At 37.2% G+C, this 25,177-nt stretch overlaps 1 protein-coding gene across 5 annotated transcripts in view; it reads left to right on the top strand.

Annotated features, from left to right (window-relative positions):
* The window catches only part of ATP8A1 (ATPase phospholipid transporting 8A1), a 254,637-nt gene that overhangs the window by 220,927 nt on the left and 8,533 nt on the right, over positions 1–25,177 (top strand). For all 5 annotated transcript variants that reach the window (XM_030563157.1, XM_030563155.1, XM_030563159.1 and 2 more), the window contains 3 exons: positions 13,579–13,667; positions 14,079–14,171; positions 23,653–23,744. In XM_030563157.1, the coding sequence (XP_030419017.1) occupies positions 13,579–13,667; positions 14,079–14,171; positions 23,653–23,744 (274 nt within the window). The remainder of the gene's footprint in view (positions 1–13,578; positions 13,668–14,078; positions 14,172–23,652; positions 23,745–25,177) is intronic.

The following is a 25,177-nucleotide window of genomic DNA, read 5'->3' as shown; positions in this document are numbered from 1 at the left end:
GTGATCTGTATTACACAGTATAATGTTTAACTGCAATAACAATAAACCTTTCAATGGGCTTCACTGTATTTGTTGTCCGTAAGTACTAAATGAATACTTCCACACTAGACAATCTGCTTTACAGATCATTTTCCTGAAATTTTTCCTGACAGCATTGTGTTTTTCTAAATTATCAGAAAGGAAACACCATTTTTTGTAGTCACTTGTGGTTAGATTTATTAGGGAGATGATCTGTTTGATACCACTACAGAGAAACCAGACATATCCTGGGATTTTCATTTTGTCCCACCTAAAAAAGGAAAAAGAAAAGAGAGAGACTCTTCAGATGCCTAATTCTTGTAATCTCTCATAATTTGCAATTTTTTAATTTTAGAAAGTATACATGCTTCCCCCAAACTTTCATCTTGACCTTGCTGACCCCAAAAGCATAGGTAAGCATGGAATGCAGGTAGGAGGAAAAGGTCTGTTATTATCAGGAAGTGTTGGGAGAGTTGGCTTCCCACAGCCTCCCTATCAGCTGTCTGAACCAGCAGCTTCGCAAGGCAGTGCTGTTGTCTGCCTCCCAGAACACTGTCTTCTGTGCTCAGTCATTGCATCTCTTGCAGAGCCACCAGCACCTCCCTTCCCTTCCCTTCTGCTTGCAGCTCCAACCTACCAATTGCTCTCTTGCCCCTCCCTCAGCAACATAACCTCCTCCCTCTCCCATTTGCATGGAACTCTGACTTGTTGCTTCCAGAGACTCACATTCAGCTCATCTCATACAGCTTCCAGCAGGTTGTTTACTTATGGCAGCATCCACACACACACTCCTTCTTCTCTAACCCTATCCAGATCAGCTATCTCCATTTACTTCCCCCACCCCAGCTCCCTTGTTGACCATTCCCTCTTTTCTCCTACTCCCACTTATTGCCCCCATGCTTATTCCCCTACCCCCTTTCCACACTCACTGCCTCCATACTCCTTTACTCCCTTCCACACTCACTGCCCAGCCAGAATCTCACCCACAGCTCCATGTTAGCTCCCACTCATTGTACCCCAGAATACCCTGGACATCCTTTTTAGCCAAACTTTCCTGTCTCTGCTTCCAGCATCTGTCATTCATTATCTGCATCCCACAATAGGCATATTTCCGAGCACCATAAAAATCTCCTATGAACTTCTTACCATCTGGAAGTGTGACATCCCAGCTTTGATGGGCTTCATAAGATACTGAGAGTCTGCCTTGGATCATCACTCAGAGCCAGGAAACATTGCTGCATCCAAGCCTAGGCACTCTGTCCCTGACAACTTAGCTCTTGACAAGGTAGAGATCTGTAGGACTGTTGTTGCTGTGCAAGTGACTTATGTCCTCCTGGAATCATGGAAGCCATCCACCCAAAGAATTTACAATTCCAATTGGAAAATATTTGTGGTTTGGTGCAGTCAGGGCCAAGTGGACTCTCTTCCTTATGCTGCACAAAACTGCTTAACTACCTTCATACGCTGTTTGGTGCTAACTTACGGACTAATTGCATCCAGTACATATAGTAGCTATTGTGTCCGATTATCTACTAGTTGAAGGTAGACAAGTGAGCACCTGGTCATCAGGTTAATTTGGCACTTGGCACTTTTAAACACCTGCATCAAAAAGCTTCCTGTATCATGGTATATTAACGTGGTCCTGGAAAAGATGATGAAAACTTCTATTGAACCGCTCAGGTTCCTTAAGCTTAAGTTTCTTACATAGTGTTTTTTTCCTGGTGGCAGCAACTTCTCAAGCAAATTTAAAGCTCTAGTGATTGATCCAGATTTTACAAAGATAGTGTGGTGCTGCGGGCTCATCAGAGTTTCCTCTCCAATATGGTGACTGGTTTTCACTTTAATGAGCCTGTCTTTTTAGCATTCTTGTCACCTTTGCAGACCCATGTCAGTGAAAACTTTCTCCATATACTTCATGTTAAAAAGTCAAGGTTCTGCTTGGAACACACTAAAGCCCATAGAAAGTCCACCAAACTTTTTGTTTCTTCTGACATCAGTTCACTTGACAGTGCTGTTAGTAAAATGACCATATAGCTGTCTGATTGAATTCCATATTGCAGTGACCTGCCTGGTCTAAAATTAGAAGACCAGGTCAAGGTTCACAAGGCTTACCACAGCCTACTGCAAGAATATTTTTATTACATTCCTTTATAAATCTATTTTGACTGACTTAAGTTGTATCAAAGTATGGCATTCTTATTCCAAAATAAGAGTGTCCATAAACAGACTTGCACCGAAATAACTAAAGGCATGAATAAAACTAATGTAGTTATTTTGATTCCCATATCTGTGGAGACATGCCTGTACACTGAGGAACTCAAATTCAAGAGTAAAAATTCTGTTGGAATGATATCTTCAGATAATCAGAATTACAAGTAAATAATTTCTCCTGTTTTTCTCTTTGGCCTGATCTGCACTAGGGTCAGGGGGAGGGAATCGATCTAAGTTACGCAACTTCACGTAGCTTAAGTCAATGTACTTAGATCTACTCACCACACTGTCTTCACTGCAGTGAGTCAACAGCTGACGCTCCCCATTGACTCCGCCTACGCCTCTTGCTCCGGTGGAGTATTGGAGTCGACAGGAGAGTGATCGGCAGTCGATTTATCACGTTTAAACTAGACATGATAAATTGACCCCCGCTGAATCAGTCGCTGCCCGTTGATCCTGCCGGTAATGTAGACAAGCCCTTTGAGTCTGGTGCTTTCTACATAGGGTTCATAATTCAGGCTAGCTGCTGGGTTATATTTGTACCCTACATACTTTACTATTCTTTTTGACTTTCTACCTGTATCCAGTATTATAAAATATATACAGAAGCCTGGTAATGTTAACAAAGGGAACAGGAACAAGTGCTTGCATTTTAAAACTATAGTATTTTCGAATTTGATAACCATATAGCAAATCTGGCTTGCTTAAATATCTGAAAGTAAAGTCCATATCTCTTCATAGTTGTTGTGGCATTTTATTTATTTTGTAGAATGATTTTTCCTTTACTAGATAATTTTATACAAACTTTTTTCCTTTTCCAGACTCTGAAAGTCATAAAACTACATTATAACAGTGTCTGTTGAAAAAGTATTTTTAATCCACAATACAGTGTACTGCCAGGTGAAAAGCTATTTGTGTTTTTCTATATTCCATATTATAGCTATTGAGGAAAAATAACTGATCCTGTGGTCACTTATCTGTGGTATATTTCTGTAATTAATCTAGTTCTGTTGCAATAAACTTCTACATTTAAAGTTTCCTATAACATACGTAATTCTGATCAAAGTAGTTATTGGTTGTTCATGTTTCAGTAGACTATAAATATGATAGGAGATAGATATTTTATAACTGAAAGGTTCTATAGAGCTCATGCAAATAATACTTCATTTTATTTAGAGGAGCACTAAAATAAGAAAACCGCTTGACTTAAAAAATGTTTGAATGGGAAAATCTAGCTGTGATATAGTTGGCTGGTATAGTTGTCTCCCTTTCCTCAAACAAAGATGGATGTGATTTAAGAGAAGGAGAACTTTTTTAAAAACCTGACTTGTATATGTTCACACCAGCACAACAATTTATGAGGCAAGGCATGCTCCAGGGAAAGTACTGTGCTGTATAAACTTATGCTACTTGCCTTTCATAACTGTCTGAATGACGCTGTTGGGTGCTTATGTATTTTTAAAGTGAGGATTGAGCTTTTCTCTTTTTGCCATTGTAATTAGTAAACCAAAATAAAAAATATAAAACTTACTGCAACAAGAAACAGTTCGTGTAGAAATTAATAACAAAAGCTCAGTATCTGCAGAACTGTTAAATTTGTTGTGGTACTGTAGATATGCACTGTAAAGTTCTCCAGAACACCATCTGTTTCTGCTCCATCTGGCCTAAGGGATCTATAAAACTACTGAAGGAAATTGAAGTTAAGGAACAAGCATGTGTTTTACAGAATTTCAGATCATTTGATTGAGGTTTGTAGAATCTCTGTGAAAAACAATAAAACTCTTTGTTGGACATTTATGCTGCACCCTGTAGGAAAAGTATTACTATACTATATTAACAGTATTAGTTTCTGAAATATTGCTTCAGTCTGTATCATCCAACATAATAAATTATCTTACATATGGAATTACTCTGTTAAGGTATTTCATATTCATCTTTTAATTATTATTCTAAAAATAATAAAATTAAATTTCTTGAGAAAGAAAAAAATGTAGATGTTTATCAAAGGTTAAAGTACTTAGACAAGTACTCTCCAGGGAAGAACATGTTTGCAGTCTCAGATTTTTATCTAATAGAGCAAAGCACAACATTCAGACTAATAAAAGACGCTGTTGGTTGATATTTCTACTGTCCCTAGCATTTTAAAAAATATCTAGGTTCATTATTAAAATATCTCTCTTCAGGAATGTACATAAAAGTCATACTTATAACACTGTAGCTTTAGGAAATAACTCCACAGTATTTTTCCTAAATATTGCTGGAAAAAAAATATATACATAATTTATTGCGGTACATCAGGTTTTGAGAACATCTGCAAACCCCAAAAATGTGCAGACTAGTGATTTCCTATTAAACTCTTTGGGGTAGAAGAAACCAGAGAAATGGATATCTTTCTTTACCTTCAAATATTTTTAAATCAGATATAAAATGTAAAATATGCTGTGTGACAGTATGCATGTAGCATATGTAGCATGACGTAGAATTTCTTGTAGTGCATAAGTAACCAAGCAAAAACTGCATAAACCAGCTAAATAAAAATGCTGAGTCTCGATAAATTTGTTTTTCAACAGATGGCGTAGATCACAATTTTTTTTAACATATTGTAAGCATATAGGTAAAAAATATAATAACCTAGAGCAGGGGTCGGCAACCTTTCAGAAGTGGTGTGCCAAGTCTTCATTTATTCACTCTAATTTAAGGTTTTGCGTGCCAGTAATACATTTTAACATTTTTAGAAGGCCTCTTTCTAGAAATCTATAATATATAACTAAACTATTGTTGTATGTAAAGTAAACAAGGTTTTTAAAATGTTTAAGAAGTTTAGTTTAAAATTAAATTGAAATGCAGAGCCCCTCGGACCAGTGGCCAGGACCTGGGCAGTGTGAGTGGCACTGAAAATCATCTCGTGTGCCGCCTTTGGCATACGTGCCATAGGTTGCCTACCCCTGGCCTAGAGAGTACAATGGAAGATGTCACTGGGGTGGGTGAGGGGCCCAGCTAGAGCCTGTGTGCTTCCGTGGCTCCCTGTTACCAGTTCGGCTGCTCCCACCCTGCTCAGAGCCTCCCCGCTCCCAGTCCAGCTACTGCCTTGGCTCCCCACTCCCAACTGGGCTGCAGCCTCCCTGCTGGCAGCCAGCCTGCTGCTGTGCTCCCTGCTTGCTCCCCATGAGGAGCCCGGTGTCTGCACCAATGCTGGACTCTGGGCGCAGAGCTCACAGCTCGGAGCCCAGTTGCGGTAGGAAGCTGAGAGCCCAGGGGCAGCCTGGCTCCTGGTGGGGAGCTGCCTGTGGAGCTGAAAGCCCAGGCTCTCAGCCTCCCACACTGCTCCTCTTAAGTTTGTGGAAGTGCTCCTGGTGAGGACGCACACCACCGACAGAAGGACGGTAATGTGGACATGAACCACCAGAGTAATTACTGTAGAGATTGTAAGTTGACCTAACAGAGGTTGATTTACGTTTGTAGTGTAGATGTGACCTAAATCATCCCTAAAAGGAGCAGGGAAATGATAAGGATACTCTGAGGTTGGTGGTGGACACCTCTCAAAATGACCATCGACCTGACTGCTTTGAGGATGGTAGCAGGTTTGTGATGGCAGTGGTTACCATGAAAGAAGATCCTTCTATGAAATCTCTGCCTCTTTCTGGGCAGATCAGGTGGCCCTTGTTAAGGCTGATAGTACAAAGAAAACTGTCTTGACTGCAATTGGTGTCTGGATTGTTTCCTCTCGGGCTGATGAGTATAAATGCCAAAGGAAAATAATGTTGCTCCAGAGTCCTTACATGTAACACCTAATCAGTTTTTGCACTAAGACAGTTATTCCCCTCAAAGGGAAGATCTTCAATAGTATCATTATGAGCTGGTTCAAGTATGTCATGGAATAGGTTGACCCTCATTTAAACTGATGTGTGTGAATACATCTTTCATTTAAGAAAGCTATGAGAGACAGTTAAAGAAATCCACCTAAAACAAGGCATCATGGAGTCTGCCCAGAAACTAACACCATGTGGAAAAGGGTTCCACAGTGTGTTGTTTTTCCAGGTGGGTGTGGGAATCTGTCAAAGAGAGAGAGGATAGACTGAAGTAGACAGAGAGTAGCCTGAACAATCACGGTGTATGACCTCAGAAGAAGCTGGGGAAAGGAATTCTAGGGCTGGGGCTGGCAAAGAGGCTAGGGACTGTAAGCAAAGAAGCTATAGCATATTTTGGTTCTTCCTGTGATCAGAGAACAGGACTTCGTACATATTTGGTAAATAAATAACATTGCATCAAAAAAATGTCCAGACTCCATTGTCAATTTCTACTTCCAACTGGAACACCTTCAGGGCCCTGAACTTTGACTAGCTACTCAGGTCAAAAAGGTGTAATAATTTGGACTTCCCTGGATATCCTTGAAAATTGAAGGAAAGAAGCATAATGCATGGTGATTGCTGTAGCCATTGATCTAGATCTGTGATACTCAGACTGCACTGGTTCAGGAGCCAAATTAGTGATCGACATTATCTAAAAGAGCTATAGTAGTGTGAATTCATTGTTTCATTCACTGTAATACTATATATTCATATTTAAACAGTATTACAAGGGAAATATTTTGTGTGTGGATGGATGGATGGATGGATGGATGGATGGATGGATAATTCTCACTGCAAAATAAATGACCAAGTTATATTATTTTATCAACTACAATTGGTTAATAACATAGTAAAAGCATCCTTATTGGTTAATAATTAAATCACCCAGTGTTTTAATATCATGTGCTGCAAAGAGCCACAAGAGATACATTAAAGAGCCACTTGCGACTTGCTAGCCTCAGTCTGAGTATCACTGATCTAGATGCAGAGTATGATTCGTCAGTAGCAGCCAACAGGTAGGTCCTTCCTGTTAGTTGAGCCTCTGCAGTCTGTTATTTTAACTCCTCCCTGTAATTGGACAGGATCTTATCCAGGAAGTCTGATACTCTGTGTCAATTAAAATAGTCATATCTAGAACTTGGTAGTTAGGTATTCAAGGTTGTAAATAGCAGATGAATAGCTCTTCCTAATGAAAAGATCCAGCTGCTTTGGCTCCTTGGCCTTAGGAGTAGATTTGAATGTCTTTTGTCTTGTTCTCGCCTGAGCTGCCATGACAACCAAGGAACCTGGTGCAGGATGGAAATAAAAATATTCAAAACCCACAGAGAGAACCTGTGGTGTCTCCTGTCCATCATTTTTGTGGTTGGAGGTATGGAGGCTGGAGTTTGCTATAATTAAGCCAGTTCCAGAAGGTCCTCATTGACTGGCATAGCAAGTTTTTCAGGAAGAGAAGAATGTAAAATGTCCAGCAATTTGTGGACTTTTTCCTAGACTCTGTTGGGATCTCCAAGACCTCCATCATTTTGCAAAGGAGATCCTGAAATGTCCTATAGTCATCAGGTGATGTAGAGGGTGGCACCACTTCTTCATCAGGTGACAAAGATTATTTGTGAGCAGTTATGATTTCAGCAGATTGGTACTGGAGTTACTATTCCTCAGAAATTTGTGCTGGTGAAATCTCTGTAGCAGGAATGTGAAACGGTTGTTGTTGAGGATGATCTCTAGATGACTCTTGTGAAGAAGGTGATCTTGCTCTTGATACAGCAGAAAAGTTATGCCTTGTAGCATGATGAACACACAACAATGCCTGTTAAGGTCGGGAATTAAGTCCATATGGTTACAGAGTAACTGACCAAGGAAGGGGGTACTAGACAGCGGGTCTTCCTGGAACACCCTTAGATAACTATGACCCCTAACTCTGGAGTCTACTGGAAATATATGAGTCATGGGGGGGTGTCTGAGGAGAGTAAGGAAGTGAGCCATGCATACTGATGTCTGAGACAAATAAGTAATAAGAATCTTTCTCTTGTAAAGGACGAGTAGTCCTCATTCAGGTCTGAAGTTTAGACTCAGGGAGCTTTTTAGTCAGCACCAAAGACATCCCAGTGCTAATGGCTGTGGTACTGGCTCCATCAGTGTTACAAATTAAGACAGTAAAGTATATTAGGGAAGGGCTGAAATAGCCAAATCCACTAGTACTGTAATTCTTGGTACCAATGACATCAAAACCACGATAAAAGTCAATATGGTCAGTACCAGAGTCAACGGTTCTGATATAGGCAGTACCAAGAATGTCAGCACCAAGGTCAAACTGATGGCCACCATAGAGTCATAGATGATTATAGTGGGAAGAGACCTCAAGTGGTCATCTAGTCCAACCCCCTGCTCAAAGCAGGACCAACCCCAACTAAATCATCCCAGCCAGAGCTTTGTCAAGCCGGGCCTTAAAATCTTGAAGGATGGAGATTCCACTACCTCCCTTAGTAACTCATTCCAGTGCTTCACCACCCTCCTATTGAAATAGTTTTTCATAATATCCAACCTAGACCTCCCCCACCGCAACTTGAGACCATTGCTCCTTGTTCTGTCATCTGCCAGCACTGAGAACAGCCTAGCTCGAGCACAGGAAGCCCCTGATACGGTACGTTAGTCGCCATATACAAGTCTGAGATAACAGTGGGTATCAGAGATCTGACCCTTGAGTCCTCGCAGCTACCAGGGCAACCTTGACTCAGCCTTGAGCTGCTCTTTTTAAAAACTGCAGAAAGAGGAGACATATCTCTCTCTTTCTTTTAGAAATACATTTAATAGGGGGTCCTCTTTTGTGCTTCTTACATAAGTAGTGCAGGGATCTTCTCCTTTCAGATTGGGAGGAGGCAAAAACAGCAGGTTGTAGGAGAACACCACTGGGATAGCTACAGTGCAGCTGGCGATATAACGTCTAGATGCTAAAAATAGCAGTGTAGCTGCAGCATTGGCTAGCCACCCAAGTACATGCCTAGGATATTGGACACTATTGTACTCAGGCAGCTAGCCAGTGCTGTCACCAGCACTGCCACTCTACACTGCTTTTTTTAGTATGCTAGCTTGATCAAAGTTAGTGTAAGTATGTCTACCTGAGCTGGAAATTACACCCCCATCTGTAGTGTAAGGCACTTTTTGCTGGGGACTGCTCCAACTTCAGTGTATCTCGTCTCTCTGGGTCTGAGACAGTTCTCACAAGGCACATCTGCACTGCAAAAAACAGTGGCAGCAAGTCTTGGAGCCTAGGTCAACTGATTGAGTATCTCAGGTCTCATGCTTCAGGGCTAAAAATAGGAGTGTAGATGTGCCCAGGCTTTGTGACCCTCCCCAAGTCTCAGTGCCTGGGCTCCTGGAAGGAATGTCTACACTGCTATCCTATGCTATCCTATAATGAAACTATGTACAGCACAAACAAACAGGGATTGCACTTGCACATGACAGGGACACAGCTAAATTGACTCCATCTCACAGCCGCAGAAGGAATTGAGGATTGGTTGGTTATCGTGCCCTGTTTATGCCCTTTGGTGGGTGGGCTTGAGGGCATGAAGGGTGAGAGTGCAGCCCAATGGGCACTACTGGCCAAAACATTGCAATCTCAAGTGCCTGGGGCACATATAGACAATCACTTGAAAAAGAACAAGGTTTGAAGGAAGAACTATCAAATAAGACCATGAACTACTTGTACACCAAGTCTTACTCAACACCATGTACCTTTTTGAATCTGTATGTTTATCTGAAAATTATACTCATCTGAAAATAAAATTCATTGTATACTAATTGGGCCGGGGCGAAGAGGACACTTAAAGCTGTGTTTCTAATCATAGTAATGTACCTATCTATAAATAATCCTTCTAAATATAGTTTTAAAAATAATAAATGCTGATGATATCAAATATTATTAATATTCATTAATTGTGGACAAAATCCTGCAGTTTTTATTCAGTCCTTGCTTGAGCAAATTCTTAGTCATTTCACAGGAATTTTGCTTGAGTGAGGACCTCAGGAGTTTGCAGATAGCAATGGCTTTTTACTGCTTCCTTCTCCACTTGCTGACAGATTGCCTGATATTTCATTTCTGATGCTCTCCTCACCTTACTGTTGGCCTCTACTTTGTATTGTGTACCCCCAGGTGGGGGGGCACGTGGGGGTGTATACGTTTAATATGGTTTCTTTAGCGGGAGCTCTGTTTTTTAAGCTGTAAATATAAAGAAAGGGCTATGGAACTAACTACCAGAAAAGATAAAAATGACCTTTAACCTCACTGCATTGAGAACTAAATGCAAAACTCCTCTTCAGCTTAGCTTTGCCTCAGTTAGTTCTTTAACTAGTGTGCATGCATACACACACGCACACAAAACCCAACTATAAATTAATCAAGTTATTTCTCTGTAGATGAGAAGGAAGAAAGAGGGAAAAACTATTATTATTTCTATCCTTAAATACTCAGGAGGCATTCACATACCAGTACTACAGTGACGATAGCTAGATTAGATAAACTGAAAAGCCTTTATAAACCTTTCCATAGAATGGTTTTATTGCTCTTCCCAACTTTGTTGCCTGGCTTTTCTGATATCCTCATCCTGGAAAATGATTTGCTCTGAATGTATCTGTAATGTTTCATAAATATAGTAAAGAGAGCAGGAATATTTTTATCTAATCATTTCAACTTGATATGTAATTTTCTGATAGTACATATCCTTCAGTGCTTTTAAAAAGTTCTGCAGGCAAGGCTTTAATATTCTACTGAATTTAAAAGTAATATGCTAACAATCTTCAGGAATTTTTTTTCTTTAATCAAAACTCAAAACAGCAGCAGGAAAAATTCCATAAAAGCTACATTTATGAGCTATCTTAATTTATTTTAGAAAGTCTTAATTTTGAGAGTCACCATTTGTTGCGTATCCATGCTACTTAGACAACAATTATTTGTTTTCCCCTTGGGACCTGTTAGTCCTATAATTTACTAGGCTTTCTAACTCTTACTTCAGATTATTTTTGAATTCCCCTGGGAGCCACTTTTGTGGAAGATTCCATTTGGTTTCACAAGGCCTAAAGGGGAAAAAAACTTGGCATTGACCACAGATCTCACACATTAGGAACAATTTGTAAACCACGAACAGAGGCAGCCAGAGTCCATCTCCAGAACAGGCTGCTCCTGTTAGTGCCATTGTCTGAAAAGGATTGGTTTGCCATTTCCCAGATGACCTGCCTATGTGTAGAGAGATGTGAAAAGTTAGAGACAAAAATGGTTTCTACAGAGTGAGGGGGGAGCTTTCTTGTACAGAAAGGAAGGAAATACCTCTGTGGGATTTTATTTTTTCCCTCTTCATCCAAAAAATACAAAGAGGCCCTCTGTCTTTAATGCGAATGTCAGCTTTAAATCTTTTAGGTTTGGATTAACTCTGCAAAAGGAAAAAAAATCTGACAGGCTTTCAAATATGACTGCAGAAAAACTTTTTTTCTCAATTCGTGTTGTTCATTTGTAAAGCTAAAGGCTGGATGGACTGAATAGTAGGCGCCAGTTGTTGCTTCATTCATAGTTAGCATTACAATGGTCAGAATTAACATCCTAAGACCTACATTATCACTTTTGCTGTTTCACTAGGAAAGCTAATACTGGCTAAAGCAATTATAGTGCTTTGCTGTTATCCTAAACTAAAAATATTATTAAAATTAATGATATAAAATGATTTAGATCAAATCAAATTGTGTTTTTTCTCTGCCATTTTTTGTTTAGGAAACTGTTGATCTATATAACTGTTACTTAAACTTAAAGAGCTTTTACAAAATATAGTTTTGATAGGCATTTCCTATTAGTATTGATTTTAAGAAGTGAGCGTGTCACCAAGCATGTCAAGGGTCATGTTTTGGTTATAATATCAAGTGACTTTTATGTGAATAAATTTTTTCTGTTTTGTTACAGATATCTAAAAAGATCTTTTTGGTTGAAGTTGTGAATTGTAGTTATTTTAATCCTAGCATTATTATTCAGAGTTTATAAATTTGTTTATAGTAATTATTCTGGCTAAAAAATAAAGTGCTCAGGGCATCCTCAGTCACCTGTAATAGCTACTATACATATAAAACATGGATGTAGATAAAAAAGGTACATTTGCAGTTTGCAGCTTCGCTAAAATTTTAAGTTTCCAAAGAATACATGTATCGACATGCATTCGGAAAGTAAATAGGGCTATATTCACTACCTACATTATAATAAGATGTTGTGAAAATGACTTTCTCTTTCTAGACCATAAGTAATGTACCATGTACAGATCTGAAACAAACTTTACTTTATATGTGCTTAAAATAAAAAAGTAGTATTTAAGCTACTTATTCAAAATGTCTGCATTTTTCCCCTAAATGGGGTATTGCTAACATTAGTAAAATTTTGCAGTTTATTATTTCAATTAGGTGCTGCAAATTTAACCTTTAGAAGCAATTAGACTTCAAGAAATTAAATCAAATAATTCAAATGCTTTTGTGTAGCAATGTTACTCTTCATCTCTGTGAAATCTAATTGTATTACAAAAGCATTTTTAATATACTAATTACAAACAACTGACAATTTATTAATCATAGATCATTTTCTTTGCAATCATAATATCGCTGATGTAGATGCTTGGCATGTGTTACAAAGACAAATTAAAAATATTTTAATGCCTTTTATACTAATTTTGCTTAAAGAGTATTACTTATTTTGTCTTTGGTTGTAACATGTGTGCAGAAACAAGTTAATTAACGTGGACAGGAGAAATTCTGGTTTCTCTTCTGACAGTAAAAAATAAAGACTAAATTATACTCCTAACTAATAACCAAAAAGTGTGTTGGTAGTAAAGTATTTTAGTTTTGCAATAATGTGCTTTATTTTGAAAACAGCTTTTGTTTAGATGTTTTCTTAAAGGATTACAGGAAAGCAGGCGAAGTATACATAATTTCCCATTATTTTTGCAGTTCTGAATTATAAACAAAACATTTAAACAGTAGTCAATTTAGTAGTAGTAGTAATGGGTGCTACTGGGAGATGTATGACAAGATAATTGTAAGGACAGATATCTTTTTTTGGTATCCATTATCTCATATTCGGGTTGACAGCAAATAGGAGTGCTATTAGAACATGTTGTCAAAGATTTAGCAGTATTTTAAATTGCTATATCTTATTTTAATAATATTCTTTATTAGTATTAGAAATGGAATGGTGTTAAGCTGGGCGTTAGGGGTTCTTTGTTTGTTTGTTTTTTATTTTTAAAGAACTGAACAGTTCGAACTTTCCGTCAAGTTTTTAACATGAGTCGCACTTACTTACATATTAAGTGTTTGATGGACTTTCACCCGGGCCCAGTAATTTTTATATTGCATTAGAGAGCCCAGCAAAGTTTGGTTGAATTTGATTTTGATACTTTGAGCAAAGAAAATGCTGAGATGTCTAAATGTTTTGCTATTTTTATAACAGTATCATTTTTGTGATTTATCTATCCAGGCAGTTATGTTGTTCAGCTCTGGAGTCTTTTGGATGGGTCTGTTATGTATTCCTGTGACAGCTTTGCTTTTTGACGTAGTATACAAAGTGTAAGTATAGAACTGTTAAAATTTAGAAGGAAAATTATTTTCAAGTTTTAATTTTTCTAAGTATTGGCCAGTTTGTTTAAGAAAATATAAAGAGCTTCATTGATTCTTTCAAATTATGACTCACTTTGTTTGTAGTTTACAAATCTTGCCACAATGCACCACTACTTTATTTCTTTTTAAATATTTTTGTTAATCAGAGCTTTTAATTGATAACATCTGTTGTTTGTGCTTAGCATAACAGCTGACAATGTATATTATTTAGAACTGAGGCTTCTTTAAAATTTCTCCTTTCAAAATTTAAGTTGAAATCACTTGGAAAAAAGGAATTTATTAATTTCTGTTTTAGAGTCTTGAAAAAGACATATATTATGGTTTCAACAAGAGTAAATTTGAAAGCATTTCATATTGCAGAATCAAGAGAGCTACTTTTAAGACACTGGTAGATGAAGTTCAGGAGTTGGAAGCAAAATCTCAAGATCCAGGGGCAGTTGTGCATGGCAAGAGGTACTGTAAAATACCTGTAGATTGATCTTTTTAAAATAATTTCTTGCTGTTGAATGTTCATAGTCACATTATACAAACTATCAAGAAACTAAAGCTCTGGTCTTTCGGTAAGATGTAAGCAGACATACACTTGCATCCACATGGATGGTGTTGTCTACAGGTACAAGACTCCATCTGTATGCATCTTTTTGAAAGTTTAGGGCCTAAGGAATTATTTATAAAAGGTTTTCAGCTGAGTTTGTTCATTTCTGGCTGAACCAAGTTCTGCCAAATTTGGCTAGTCGTGGATTAAACCAAATACTAACAGAACCTGGTTTTAAAATCTTGTTTTGCTGCTTTGGCAGTGTTCACAGTTGAGACAAAACAAGTTAGAACTTGGTTCATTAACAGCTACATTTATAAACTTTGCCTAAGGATGACTGTTAAACTCAGTCAAAAGCCTTTCAGATTAAGAGCCTAAAGGAAAATAGCAAAATCTCTGCACAGTTTGCTGACATTAAAGAAAACAAATTGACTTAGGAATGTAACACCAATCTAAAGAACCTCTGTCTTACTTCATACCCTGATATTTCTATGATTCTATGATTCTAAATCAAGTAAAGGAAAATGCACTAGACAAACCTAAAACAGATAAGAAAAAAATCAAACTTAAATCTCCACAAAGTGCACTCCCTTGACTAATTGCACTCTTCCCAGTGCAAGGCGTGTATGGTTGAAAAGGAAGAAGGAATATTATTTCAGGAGACTTGAAGAAATAAAAGCTTATTCAAAAGTTAGAGAAGAATGGCAAAGAATTATACTGAAGAAGAGACAGAAAAGAACAGACAAGAACATTTTGCTGCAGTAGCAGAAAGAATGATGAGAGGAATACCTTTGCAAAGGGTCTGGGAGAGAGTAAATCAGTGTGCTTCTTTTGCTGCTGAATCTTGCAGCACTGTTCCCATCTCTACTGTGTTCCCAGACTGCTGATTTCAGTTCAGTTGTCTGGGAAACAGACACCTCTCCATCACACTGAATCTCCTTCCAGGTCCCCAATGCTTGTTATAGCTCAGGTGAACCTCACTGTGCTTCCAGAGACTAGCAATCATTTTATTCTATGTGCACATGTGGTTTATATCAACTAGTGTTTTGATGGGAAGAGTCTCATTCCTTCTCTCCTGTCAACCGTATTGTCCTCAAAGTACATCTCTTGTGTCCAAAAGTATTTTCTTCTTCAACTTCTGTTATTAGGGTAATGTTTTTACAAACAGATACATTTTCTTTTATCACAAGAGTGCTCTGGAACCATCTCATAATCTAGTTCATCTGTGATCTTGTATTAATCTTAAGAAAGCCTCCAGAAAAGACTTCAGAAAATTGTTTCACTTGCTGCAAAGATATCCTCATTGGCCCCATTCATCCTCCAGACAAGTTGTTTAGTTCTTTCGTTTAATGATTTCTTGTTTTAATTTGGTACTTTAATCCTGGCTGATCTTTGTATTAATATTAGGGCTGTCAAGCAATTAAAAAAATTGATCACAATTAATCATGCTATTAATAATAGAATACCATTTGTTTAAGTATTTTGGATGTTTTTTACATTTTCAAATATATTGATTTCAGTTATAATACAAAGGGTACAGTGCTCACTTTATATTTATTTTTATTACAAATATTTGCACTCTAAAAACAAAAGAAATAGTATTTTTCAATTCGCCTAATACAAGTACTGTAATGCAGTCTCTTTATCATGACAGTTGAACTTACAAATGTAGAATTATGTACAAAAAAAAACTTCATTCAAAAATAAAACAATGTAAAACTTTAGAGCCTACAAGTCCACTCAGGTCTACTTCAGCCAATCACTAGACAAACAAGTTTGGTTACAATTTGCAAGAGATAATGCTGCCCGCTTGTTTACAATGTCACAAAGCAGAGTAGACCGACGCATGTTCATTTTCATCATCTGAGTCAGATGCCACCAGCAGAAGGTTGATTTGCTTTTTGATGGGTTGGGTTCTGTAGGTTTGGATCAGAGTGTTGCTCTTTTAAGACTTCTGAAAGCCTGCACCATACCTCGTCCCTCTCAGATTTTGGAAGGCACTTCAGAGTCTTAAATCTTGGGTCAAGTGCTGTAGCTATCTTTAGAAATTTCACACTGGTATCTTCTTTGCATTTTGTCAGATTTGCAGTGAAAGTGTTCTTAAAATAAACAATATTTGCTGGGTCATCATCTGAGACTGCTATAACATGAAATATATGGCAGAATGTGGGTAAAACAGAGTAGGAGACATACAATTCTCCCCCAAAGAGTTCAGTCACAAATTTAATTAATGCATTATTTTTTAACAAGTGTCATCAGCATGGAAGTATGTCCTCTGGCCGAAGTATGAAGAGGCATATGAATCTTTAGCGCATTTGGCACGTAAATATCTTGTGACGCCGGCTACAACAGTGCCATGCAAACACCTGTTCTCACTTTCAGGTGACACTGTCATTAAGAAGTGGGCAGCATTATCTCCCATAAATGTAAACAAACTTGTTTCTCTTAGCAATTGTCTGAACAAGAAGTAGGACTGAGTGGACTTGTAGGCTCTAAAGTTTTATATTCGAATCATAGGACTGGAAGAGACTGCGAGAGGTCATCTAGTTCAGTCCCCTGCACTTATGGGAGGACAGAGTATTATCTAGACCATTCCTAACAGGTGTTTGTCTAATCTGCCTTTAAAAAATCTCCAATGATGGAAATTCCACAACCTCCTTGGGCAATTTATTCCAGTGCTTAACCATGCTCACAGTTAGGATGTTTTCCTAATGTCCAATCTAAACCTCTCTTGCTGCAATTTAAGGCCATTGCTTCTTGTCCTATCCTCAGAGATTAAGAAGAACAATTCTTCTCCTTCCTCCTAGTAACAACTTTTTATGTATTTGGTTTTTATGTTTTGTTTTTGAGTGCAGTTATATAACAAAAAAACTGTATTTGTAAGTTGCACTTTCATGATAAAGAGATTGCACTACAGTACTTGTATGAGGTGAATTGAAAAATACTGTTTCTTTTGTTTATTATTTTTATAGTGCAAATATTAGTAATAAAAATAATATAAAGTGAGCAATGTACACTTTGTATTCTGTGTTGTAATTGAAATTGATATATTTGAAAATATGGAAAAACATCCAAAAATATTTAATAAAATTTGATTAGTATTCTATTGTTTAATAGTGCAATTAATCACAATTAATTTTTTTATCACGATTAATTTTTTGAGTTAATTGTGTGAGTTAACTGCAAATAATCGACAGCCCTAATTAATATCTACTCATGTTACATGACGAAAATATCATTCTCTATAGAAGAAACTCTGTTTGAGAAAATGAAAGTCAGGAGTCTCTGATCTGGTGATAGTTTCATTGACAATTTATACTGGACCATTGTAATAACCAACAGTAAATCTCCTGTGTTGTAGCAGCCTATATGTACCAGACATCTGTGCAGAGCAAGTGGTTAAATAGTAAGAACACTTTAGTATCAACAGACTGGAAATGAAAATCCTCATATTTCACTGAATCTGGTTCTAGCCTGTTCAGAAAATACTGTAATGATTGTAATCAAGGACAAAAAATGCTGTCCTCCTTAGGTATGCATTAGCCATACTAAAATGGGCTAAAAAGAATCTCCGAGCTGTCAGAGTAATTGTCGTATCCAGGAAATTCAATATTAATTGCCTCAACCATTCCAGAGGGAATGTGGCCTCAATCAACAAATATTTCACCAGATTTGAAGGATGTGGAGAACTCCAATAATAAATGTGTTTGCCTTGAGCCACAACTGCAAAATGGTTCTATCCCACAAGGAGATATTGGGATCACTAACAATAGAGATTGATACATGTTATGTTCCTTACAACCTTCTCTGTAATTTCCCTTCTTTTCCTTTCATTCCCATGTTCACGTGAAAAGTGCAGAGAAGTGAAACCAATTCTGATACCCCAGTCTTGGTTGCAGAGAAGGGAAGATTACTTATGTATGATTCTGCTTCTCTGAAGATAACCTCTTACATGATTCTTATTCTTGGGTTTTATATGTCCAGGCTTGCCACTCATTTCAGTGGAGGCTTGAGACCCCAAGAGTTCTACTCCTGTGATGACTACTTACTTATAATTCTGATGTTTTAAAAATAGCATCTCATAGGATTTTTACTCTTAGGACATAACATATGGCACAAGACTGACCAGTTATTTCTGGCACATTTCTTGTATATTCTTCAGCATATTGTTCTGGCATTCTCTCATTTTTCTAGCGGTGCTTTAGCGTACCTTTGGCGTCTTAGCGCTTTACTTTAGTGCAATAGAAAAATGTGTTTGTTCACATGAAATTCTGCATTAATTTTCACTGTGGGAGAATATGAAGCATTGCCTGGTCAGGAGAGAACTGTAAAGATGAGGAGGAGATAACTGACAAATTAATTTCCTCTTGTCTGCAAAGAAACGTAACAGAAACTAAAAATATCACAAATACAAATAGTTCAGGATTTGACCCTCTGTTTGAATTTCTGTCATTAATTCTGAGTAGAGGTTAACTATTTAAATTCCAAAAATGTTAATTATTTCACTGCTATTTGTTGATGTAGAAACCAACTACCACATTTGTCCAGTACAGATTGTAATACTTTTCTTGCCCGACATTGCATGTATTTGAATAAATATTTCATAGGAATAAGACTGCAAAGTTATAGAAATGGTACTTTTTCCTGTTGAACATTCTTTTGAATACTCTGATAAGATCTTTGTAAAAATGAGGATTAAAATGCCATGTAGAATGGCATTATCTAAAATGTTTTATTTTTGAGTGATCTTCATTGCATTTTACATTTTAATATTGTATGTTGTAAAAGGAAAGTCTGTAAGAATGGAATAATTAATCTCTAGAGCTGTTCCTCATATTTTCAGTCACATCCTCACCTTCTCTATTTTAATTTGAACGCACCTAATGAAAATCCTCAAAGAAGCTGCAAAAATTTCTCACCACTTTTTACTGCCAGTGCTTCTATGAAACAAAAAAGTTATTTATTTTTAAAAATAATGTTTGAATTGTACATATCATGTACTTTAAAAGGTGATCATAACGTGAAAATTAATTCTAAAAATGACTTTCTAGAAATTTCATATTTTTTCTTCTCAGTGATTTCAATATCAGATTTCTTAGGTTTGAAGTCAAGACATATTTTTAATTATGATCAGTGCAAACTCAGTATGAGTGTTCTTATTAAATCTTACATCCCTCCCAGTAATAAAGATTCTGCAATCTGAATTTTTCTGCCCAACTTCCAAATAAGATTTTATCTTGTACTTCAGTAAGCGACACACGTAACAGTAGTACAAATTCATTTTTTTCAGCAAAGTAAGAAAATAGATTGAGCAAGAAGGTGCCCATTATTACACAGTAACTTTTCTAAGTGAAAGAGAACTTGAATGTTTCAACATCACTGATCAGAGAAGCCTATGGGAGCCTATAGTATGTGACTACCTCAATAAAACAGGTAGTTTGCACAGCAGGCAGCTTGATTTTGTTATCAGATCCATTGTAACTGATATGCCAAGAAGCCTCTTGTGCCTAAAACTGAAATGACTAAAAGAAGAGGATAAGTGTTTTAAAAGTAAACCATTATTTCAGACCTTCATTGCCAAAAAACATTTCCCAACCTCACACCTAACTCTTAAAATGTGTACTATTTCAGTATTAATATCACTTACAAAAAAATATTTTTAAATCAGTAAAAAATTTTACTGGCATTGAATTGGGCATATGTGAACAGTAACATGACTAGTTATCTTGACTTGTGCAGGTGTATTGAAATACTTATATATCACAAGTGACTCTTCTTAATATAGTCATATTATCTTTTTATGTAAGCCACTTTTAAATATTCTTAAACTAGAAATATAATAGGAATATATAAAGCAATAAGCTATTTTAGATGGTTTCAAATTTTAATCTGTTCTTGCTCATCTTAATTTACATGGAATAAGATGCATTTAATTACTAGTTTATTTAAATCTTTCAACCATACAAGATAGAAGTTATTTAAGAATACACACACTTCATGTATTTGAATGGCGCTAATGTTCAGCCTGTGCCTCCTAGTGCACCTAATTAGCACAAATGTTGAGGTCCTGCCACCTAGCATTGCTTTTGTAACACATCTAACATTATATTACATTTGGCTCTGATAGATGTAGTTAATTTTCAGAACTCATTGTGAATGCCAAAAAAATAGTTACAAGTAAAGAGCATTATTCTACAATACCTATTCAGGTAAATAGGAGTGCAGAACTGGGTCCCTATGTACACCACTACCTCGATATAATGCCACCCGATATAACACAAATTTGGATATAACGCAGTAAAGCAGTGCTCCAGGGGGGAGGGGCTGCACACTCCTGTGCATCAAAGCAAATTCAATATAACATGGTTTCACCTATAACGCAGTAAGATTTTTTGGCTCCCAAGGACAGTGTTATATCGAGGTAGAGGTGTATTTGAAAATACAGTATGGGGTGAAAGTTTAGTACATTTCTTCTCTAAGATGTCTGTCTGTCTTCAATTACATTTTCAGTCCAGATATTGAGCCCTATATAGTTGTCTTCATTGTACACAAACTGCCAATAAGAAATTGTTCCATAACTAGTATTCAAATATGAAATTAAAGTGTGCACATTTAGGGCCCAGTTCTCAAGAGCTTACATATGCAAAAATACCCATCTGATGGCTTATTCCAGGCCGCAAGCAGGAGATAGTCATGTTTGTTCTGTAGGCACCATTTTAGTGACTGGGGTTAGAGTGTTGGATAGAATGTGGCACTGTGGATCTCATTAGAGTAGAGGTTGCCAGAACAAAAGGGAGCCTATCAGGAGAGGTATAGTTTGTCTTTAGTGTGGGCTCTGAATATACCTAGATGTCCCTTACCGCCAGCCCCTCAGAGGCTCTGAACATTGTTGAATACCTACACTGGGAACAGAAATTTGCTTAATAGAGGGATCTTCAGTCCTGCAGACAAAGGTATAACAAGATCCTATGGCCAGAAGTTGAAGGTAGGCAAACTCAGACTAGAAATAAGGCACACATTTTTAATAGTGATTAACCATTTAATGGTAATTAACTGTTGGAACAACTTGCTAAAGGTTGTGGTGGATGCTCATCACAGAAGATGTTTTATCTAAAAGATGTGCTCTAGTTAAATCACAACTGTTGGACTTAAATCAGAAATTAATTCAGGGAAATCTTATGGCTTGTGTCTTATGGCCTCTATGGTCAAAGTAGATGATCACCATGGTCCCTTCTGGCCTTAAAAATCAATTAAAACACTTCACAGTACATCCTAACTTAGATTACTAGGATTCCCAAGATTGCCATGAACACTGTTATAACTGAAACAGTTTCTTCACAGCTCTAAGGCTTCTGCAGGCAGCATGAATTCAAAATGTTCCATTCTGAATTTTATCTGGGCACCCTAGGTCATGTTAAAGCAGCTCACACACAGAAGACAAAACATTCAGCACTGTGGTGTCTGACACTGAGACCCAGTTCAGGGCATAGTTCCTGTGGTTTGCCTGAAAAGCCTGTGTAATACCATTCCCAGTCCTCATCTACATTCCTTCCCAATTCCTGCAGTAATCTTCTTAAAATTATCAGAAAGTATATTTATCATGTTTTCGCAAGCTCTCTATGCTTTAGCCAGTCCACCTATTTTCTAGTCATTAAATTAGGGTCTTATCCATGGGAAACTATAAGAATTTGGAAAGAAAGATACATTGTAAGGAGACAGCCTGTTTGGTTCCTGAAAACATCAAACCCTGTAACGTTCGACCAGTGCCTGTGTATCCGATTGGTTAAAACTTCCATTCATTCCCCACCACTACTTTTTTCTACATGTGCTCAGGTGAAGAGCTGTCTGGATCATATTCCAGTGTATTTTGCAGTAGCAGCACAAATAGTAATGAGGTGCTACTCTAAGTTGCAGAGTTTTAGGAGGGAGAAGAATGGACAGTATATAACTGGATGACACACACAAGCCCTGCTTTAAACTCCCAGCAATCTGTATGTTACCAGAAATCTGCATGTGTACCTTCAATTTAGTTCTAGCTTAAATTTCAACCTGCCTGGGTGTGCACATAAACCTTTGAAAATCCTTTGTGCACAAAAGACCATGCACCTACTAGTTGCATTGTAAACGCATGCAAATATCTGCGAAAATGTGTCCCTTACTATTTACTTAGCATCTCTGAAAACAACTTAGTAAAGTGCAGTACTCATTTGTAGCAAGGCAATCAGACACCTCCAGTAACGAAAATAGTGTTAATTTTTCTTATTTAGGTATGCTGTGCAGCTTTAAAATCTTAATCACTATCATTTAATTGTAATTATCATGTACTTCAGATTATCAAATATGTTTGAAGTCTATGAAACAATAGTAAGCAGGGCAGATTGTTTATATTTGTCAAAATGGATTAAAACTTTATATCAATGTACTTGTAGAATGTTTTCTTAAAAAAAAAAAAAAACTTTACCAAAACAAGTCATGTACGTTACCATCAGGCCACTAACCTTTTTAAAATTGGTATCTAGTCCAGACTCAAACCCTGGTCTCTAAAAATAGTGGATCATCTATCCACGGCACCTGTTTCCCAGGGACAGATTGTGAACAATTTAAAAAATTCCTGGCAACTCTGTTTTGGAGATAATTATTAAGGGCTGGATTATGTAAATTGTACATATCCTGTATTAAGGAGCAGTGATGAACTGCACCACTTAAAAGCAAGCACCATGAGGAATAATGTGTCAGAGAAGCAGAATGCCTTCTTAGAGTTTCCAGAGCTCACCAGAAGTGCACACACTGCAACTCCCTTCACGGAGGCAGCATACTCCAACACACACATGGCTGGCTCACTCATCCAGATGGCCTTAGTGCAATCTCCTCCCTGCACTTCCCATCCCTTTTCGGTCACAGTAGCAGGGCAGGTAGGGAGTAATCCTTACCTTCTTAGTATGTAGGGGCTGCAATTTTGCCTGGCCTTTTTGCAGGTTATGCTGGGTTAGGGAAGTCTCTATCCCCTTCCTTTACACTACGCACCAAAAGGGCCAGGCAGAATCTGGCACTTCAATATTTTAATAGTTTTGTTAGTTTATTTATTTGTATTATGGTTACACCTAGAGTCCCCAATATGCTAGTCAGTGTATAAACACATAACCACAAACCAGTCTCTCCCCAGGAAATTTACAAACATAAGCCCAGTATTTGAAATATTTTAGTTTGCCATGATTTTAATCGTATGTCTAATAATAATTAGGTCAGGTACAACCTAAATAGAAGATTGATCACTAATTTTTTCCTACCTTATAATGGGCAGTTTTTAAGTTTGCCAGTCCTTGTTTAATGTCCCATGGGCAAACTGTACATTATCATTCATAAATTGACATATTTCACAAATTTTCACTTTCTTTCTAGCTTAACTGAAAGAGCTCAACTACTGAAGAATGTCTTTAAGAAGAGTCCTGTGAACTTGTACCGCTCTGAATCTCTGCAGCAGAACTTGCTTCGTAAGTGTTTAGTGTTTAAAAAGAATAACATGCAGTTTCAAAATATAGACACAAACCAATACTTTACTAAAATTGTTTGTCATAAAATGCACTATCTTGATTTCTGCTACAATGGACTATTAAAAACACTTTTTACAAGATATCTACCTAAAACAAATACACATAAAAATATACCTAATATACTGATATATTTTAAGAAAGGACAAATCTCTGTTTGGTGTTAAAACACTAAGCTTGAATTACAAACAGCTTTTATTACTAAGTATGATAATGTAAACTTTGGACCATCATCCTGAAATTGTTTTGATTTTGATTTCCCAAAGAGGAAGGGCACCTATTGAAAATATATATATATTATATATATATAATGGGTTTTGTCAGATCTGACAAAAACAATGTATGTGACTGCATTTTTAATATAATATATATTTGTACTAGCACATGGGATAAATCTCATGTCTGAAATATTGGTATAGAGTGATATGGCTTGTTCAGGAAGGACAGGCAATGTGAAAAGGGAGAAGGTGTTGCATTATACATCAGGAATGTATACACATGTTCTGAAGTCCATAAGGAAGTGGGAGGCAGACCAGATGATAGCCTCTAGCTAAAAATGAAAGGGGTTACATCATTGTAGGTGTGTACTGTAGACCACCAAATCAGGACGAGGAGGTGGATAAAGCATTTCTAGAACAAATAACAGAAATATCCAAAGCACAAGACCTGGTAGTACTGGACAACTTTAACTACCCAGATAATGTTGGGAAAGTAATATGTCAAAACACAAAATTTGCAGTAATTGCTTGGAGTGTTTGGGGACAACCTTTTGTTCGAGAAAGTGGAGGAACTAACCTGGGGGACAGCCATTCTGACCAGCAGGGAGGAATTGGTAGTGAATCTGAAGGTGGAAGGCAATTTGGGTGAAAGTGATCATGAAATGATAGATTTCATGATTTCTAAGAAAAGGAAGGAGTGAGAGCTGAAGAATAAGGACAATGGACTTCAAAAAAGCAGACTTTATCAAATTCAGAGAACTAGTAGGTAAGGTTCCATTGGAAGAAAATCTAAGGGAAAAAGATGTTCAGGAGAGCAGACTGTTTCTCAAGGTGGCAGTATTAAAGGCACAACTGCAGAGTATCCCGATACAAATGAAAAATAGGAAGAATAGTAAGAGGCTAATATGCCTCCATCTGAGCTCTTTAATGACCTGAAAATCAAAAAGGAATCCTACAAAAACATGGACAAATTGCTAACGACAAGTACATAAGAACAGCACAAGCATGTCAGAAGAAAATCAGAAAGGCTAAGGCACAAAATGAGTTACACCTAGCAAGGGACATAAAAGGCAATAAGAAAAGGTTATTTAAGTACATTAGGAACAAGAGAAAGACAAAGGAAAGCAAAGGTCTACTACTTAGTGGGAAAGGAGAAGT

This window comes from Gopherus evgoodei, chromosome 5, assembly GCF_007399415.2.
Source record: "Gopherus evgoodei ecotype Sinaloan lineage chromosome 5, rGopEvg1_v1.p, whole genome shotgun sequence".
NCBI classification, from domain to species: domain Eukaryota; kingdom Metazoa; phylum Chordata; order Testudines; family Testudinidae; genus Gopherus; species Gopherus evgoodei.
The sequence above is the reverse complement of the archived record's forward strand: the minus strand, read 5'-3'. Positions and strand labels throughout refer to the sequence as shown.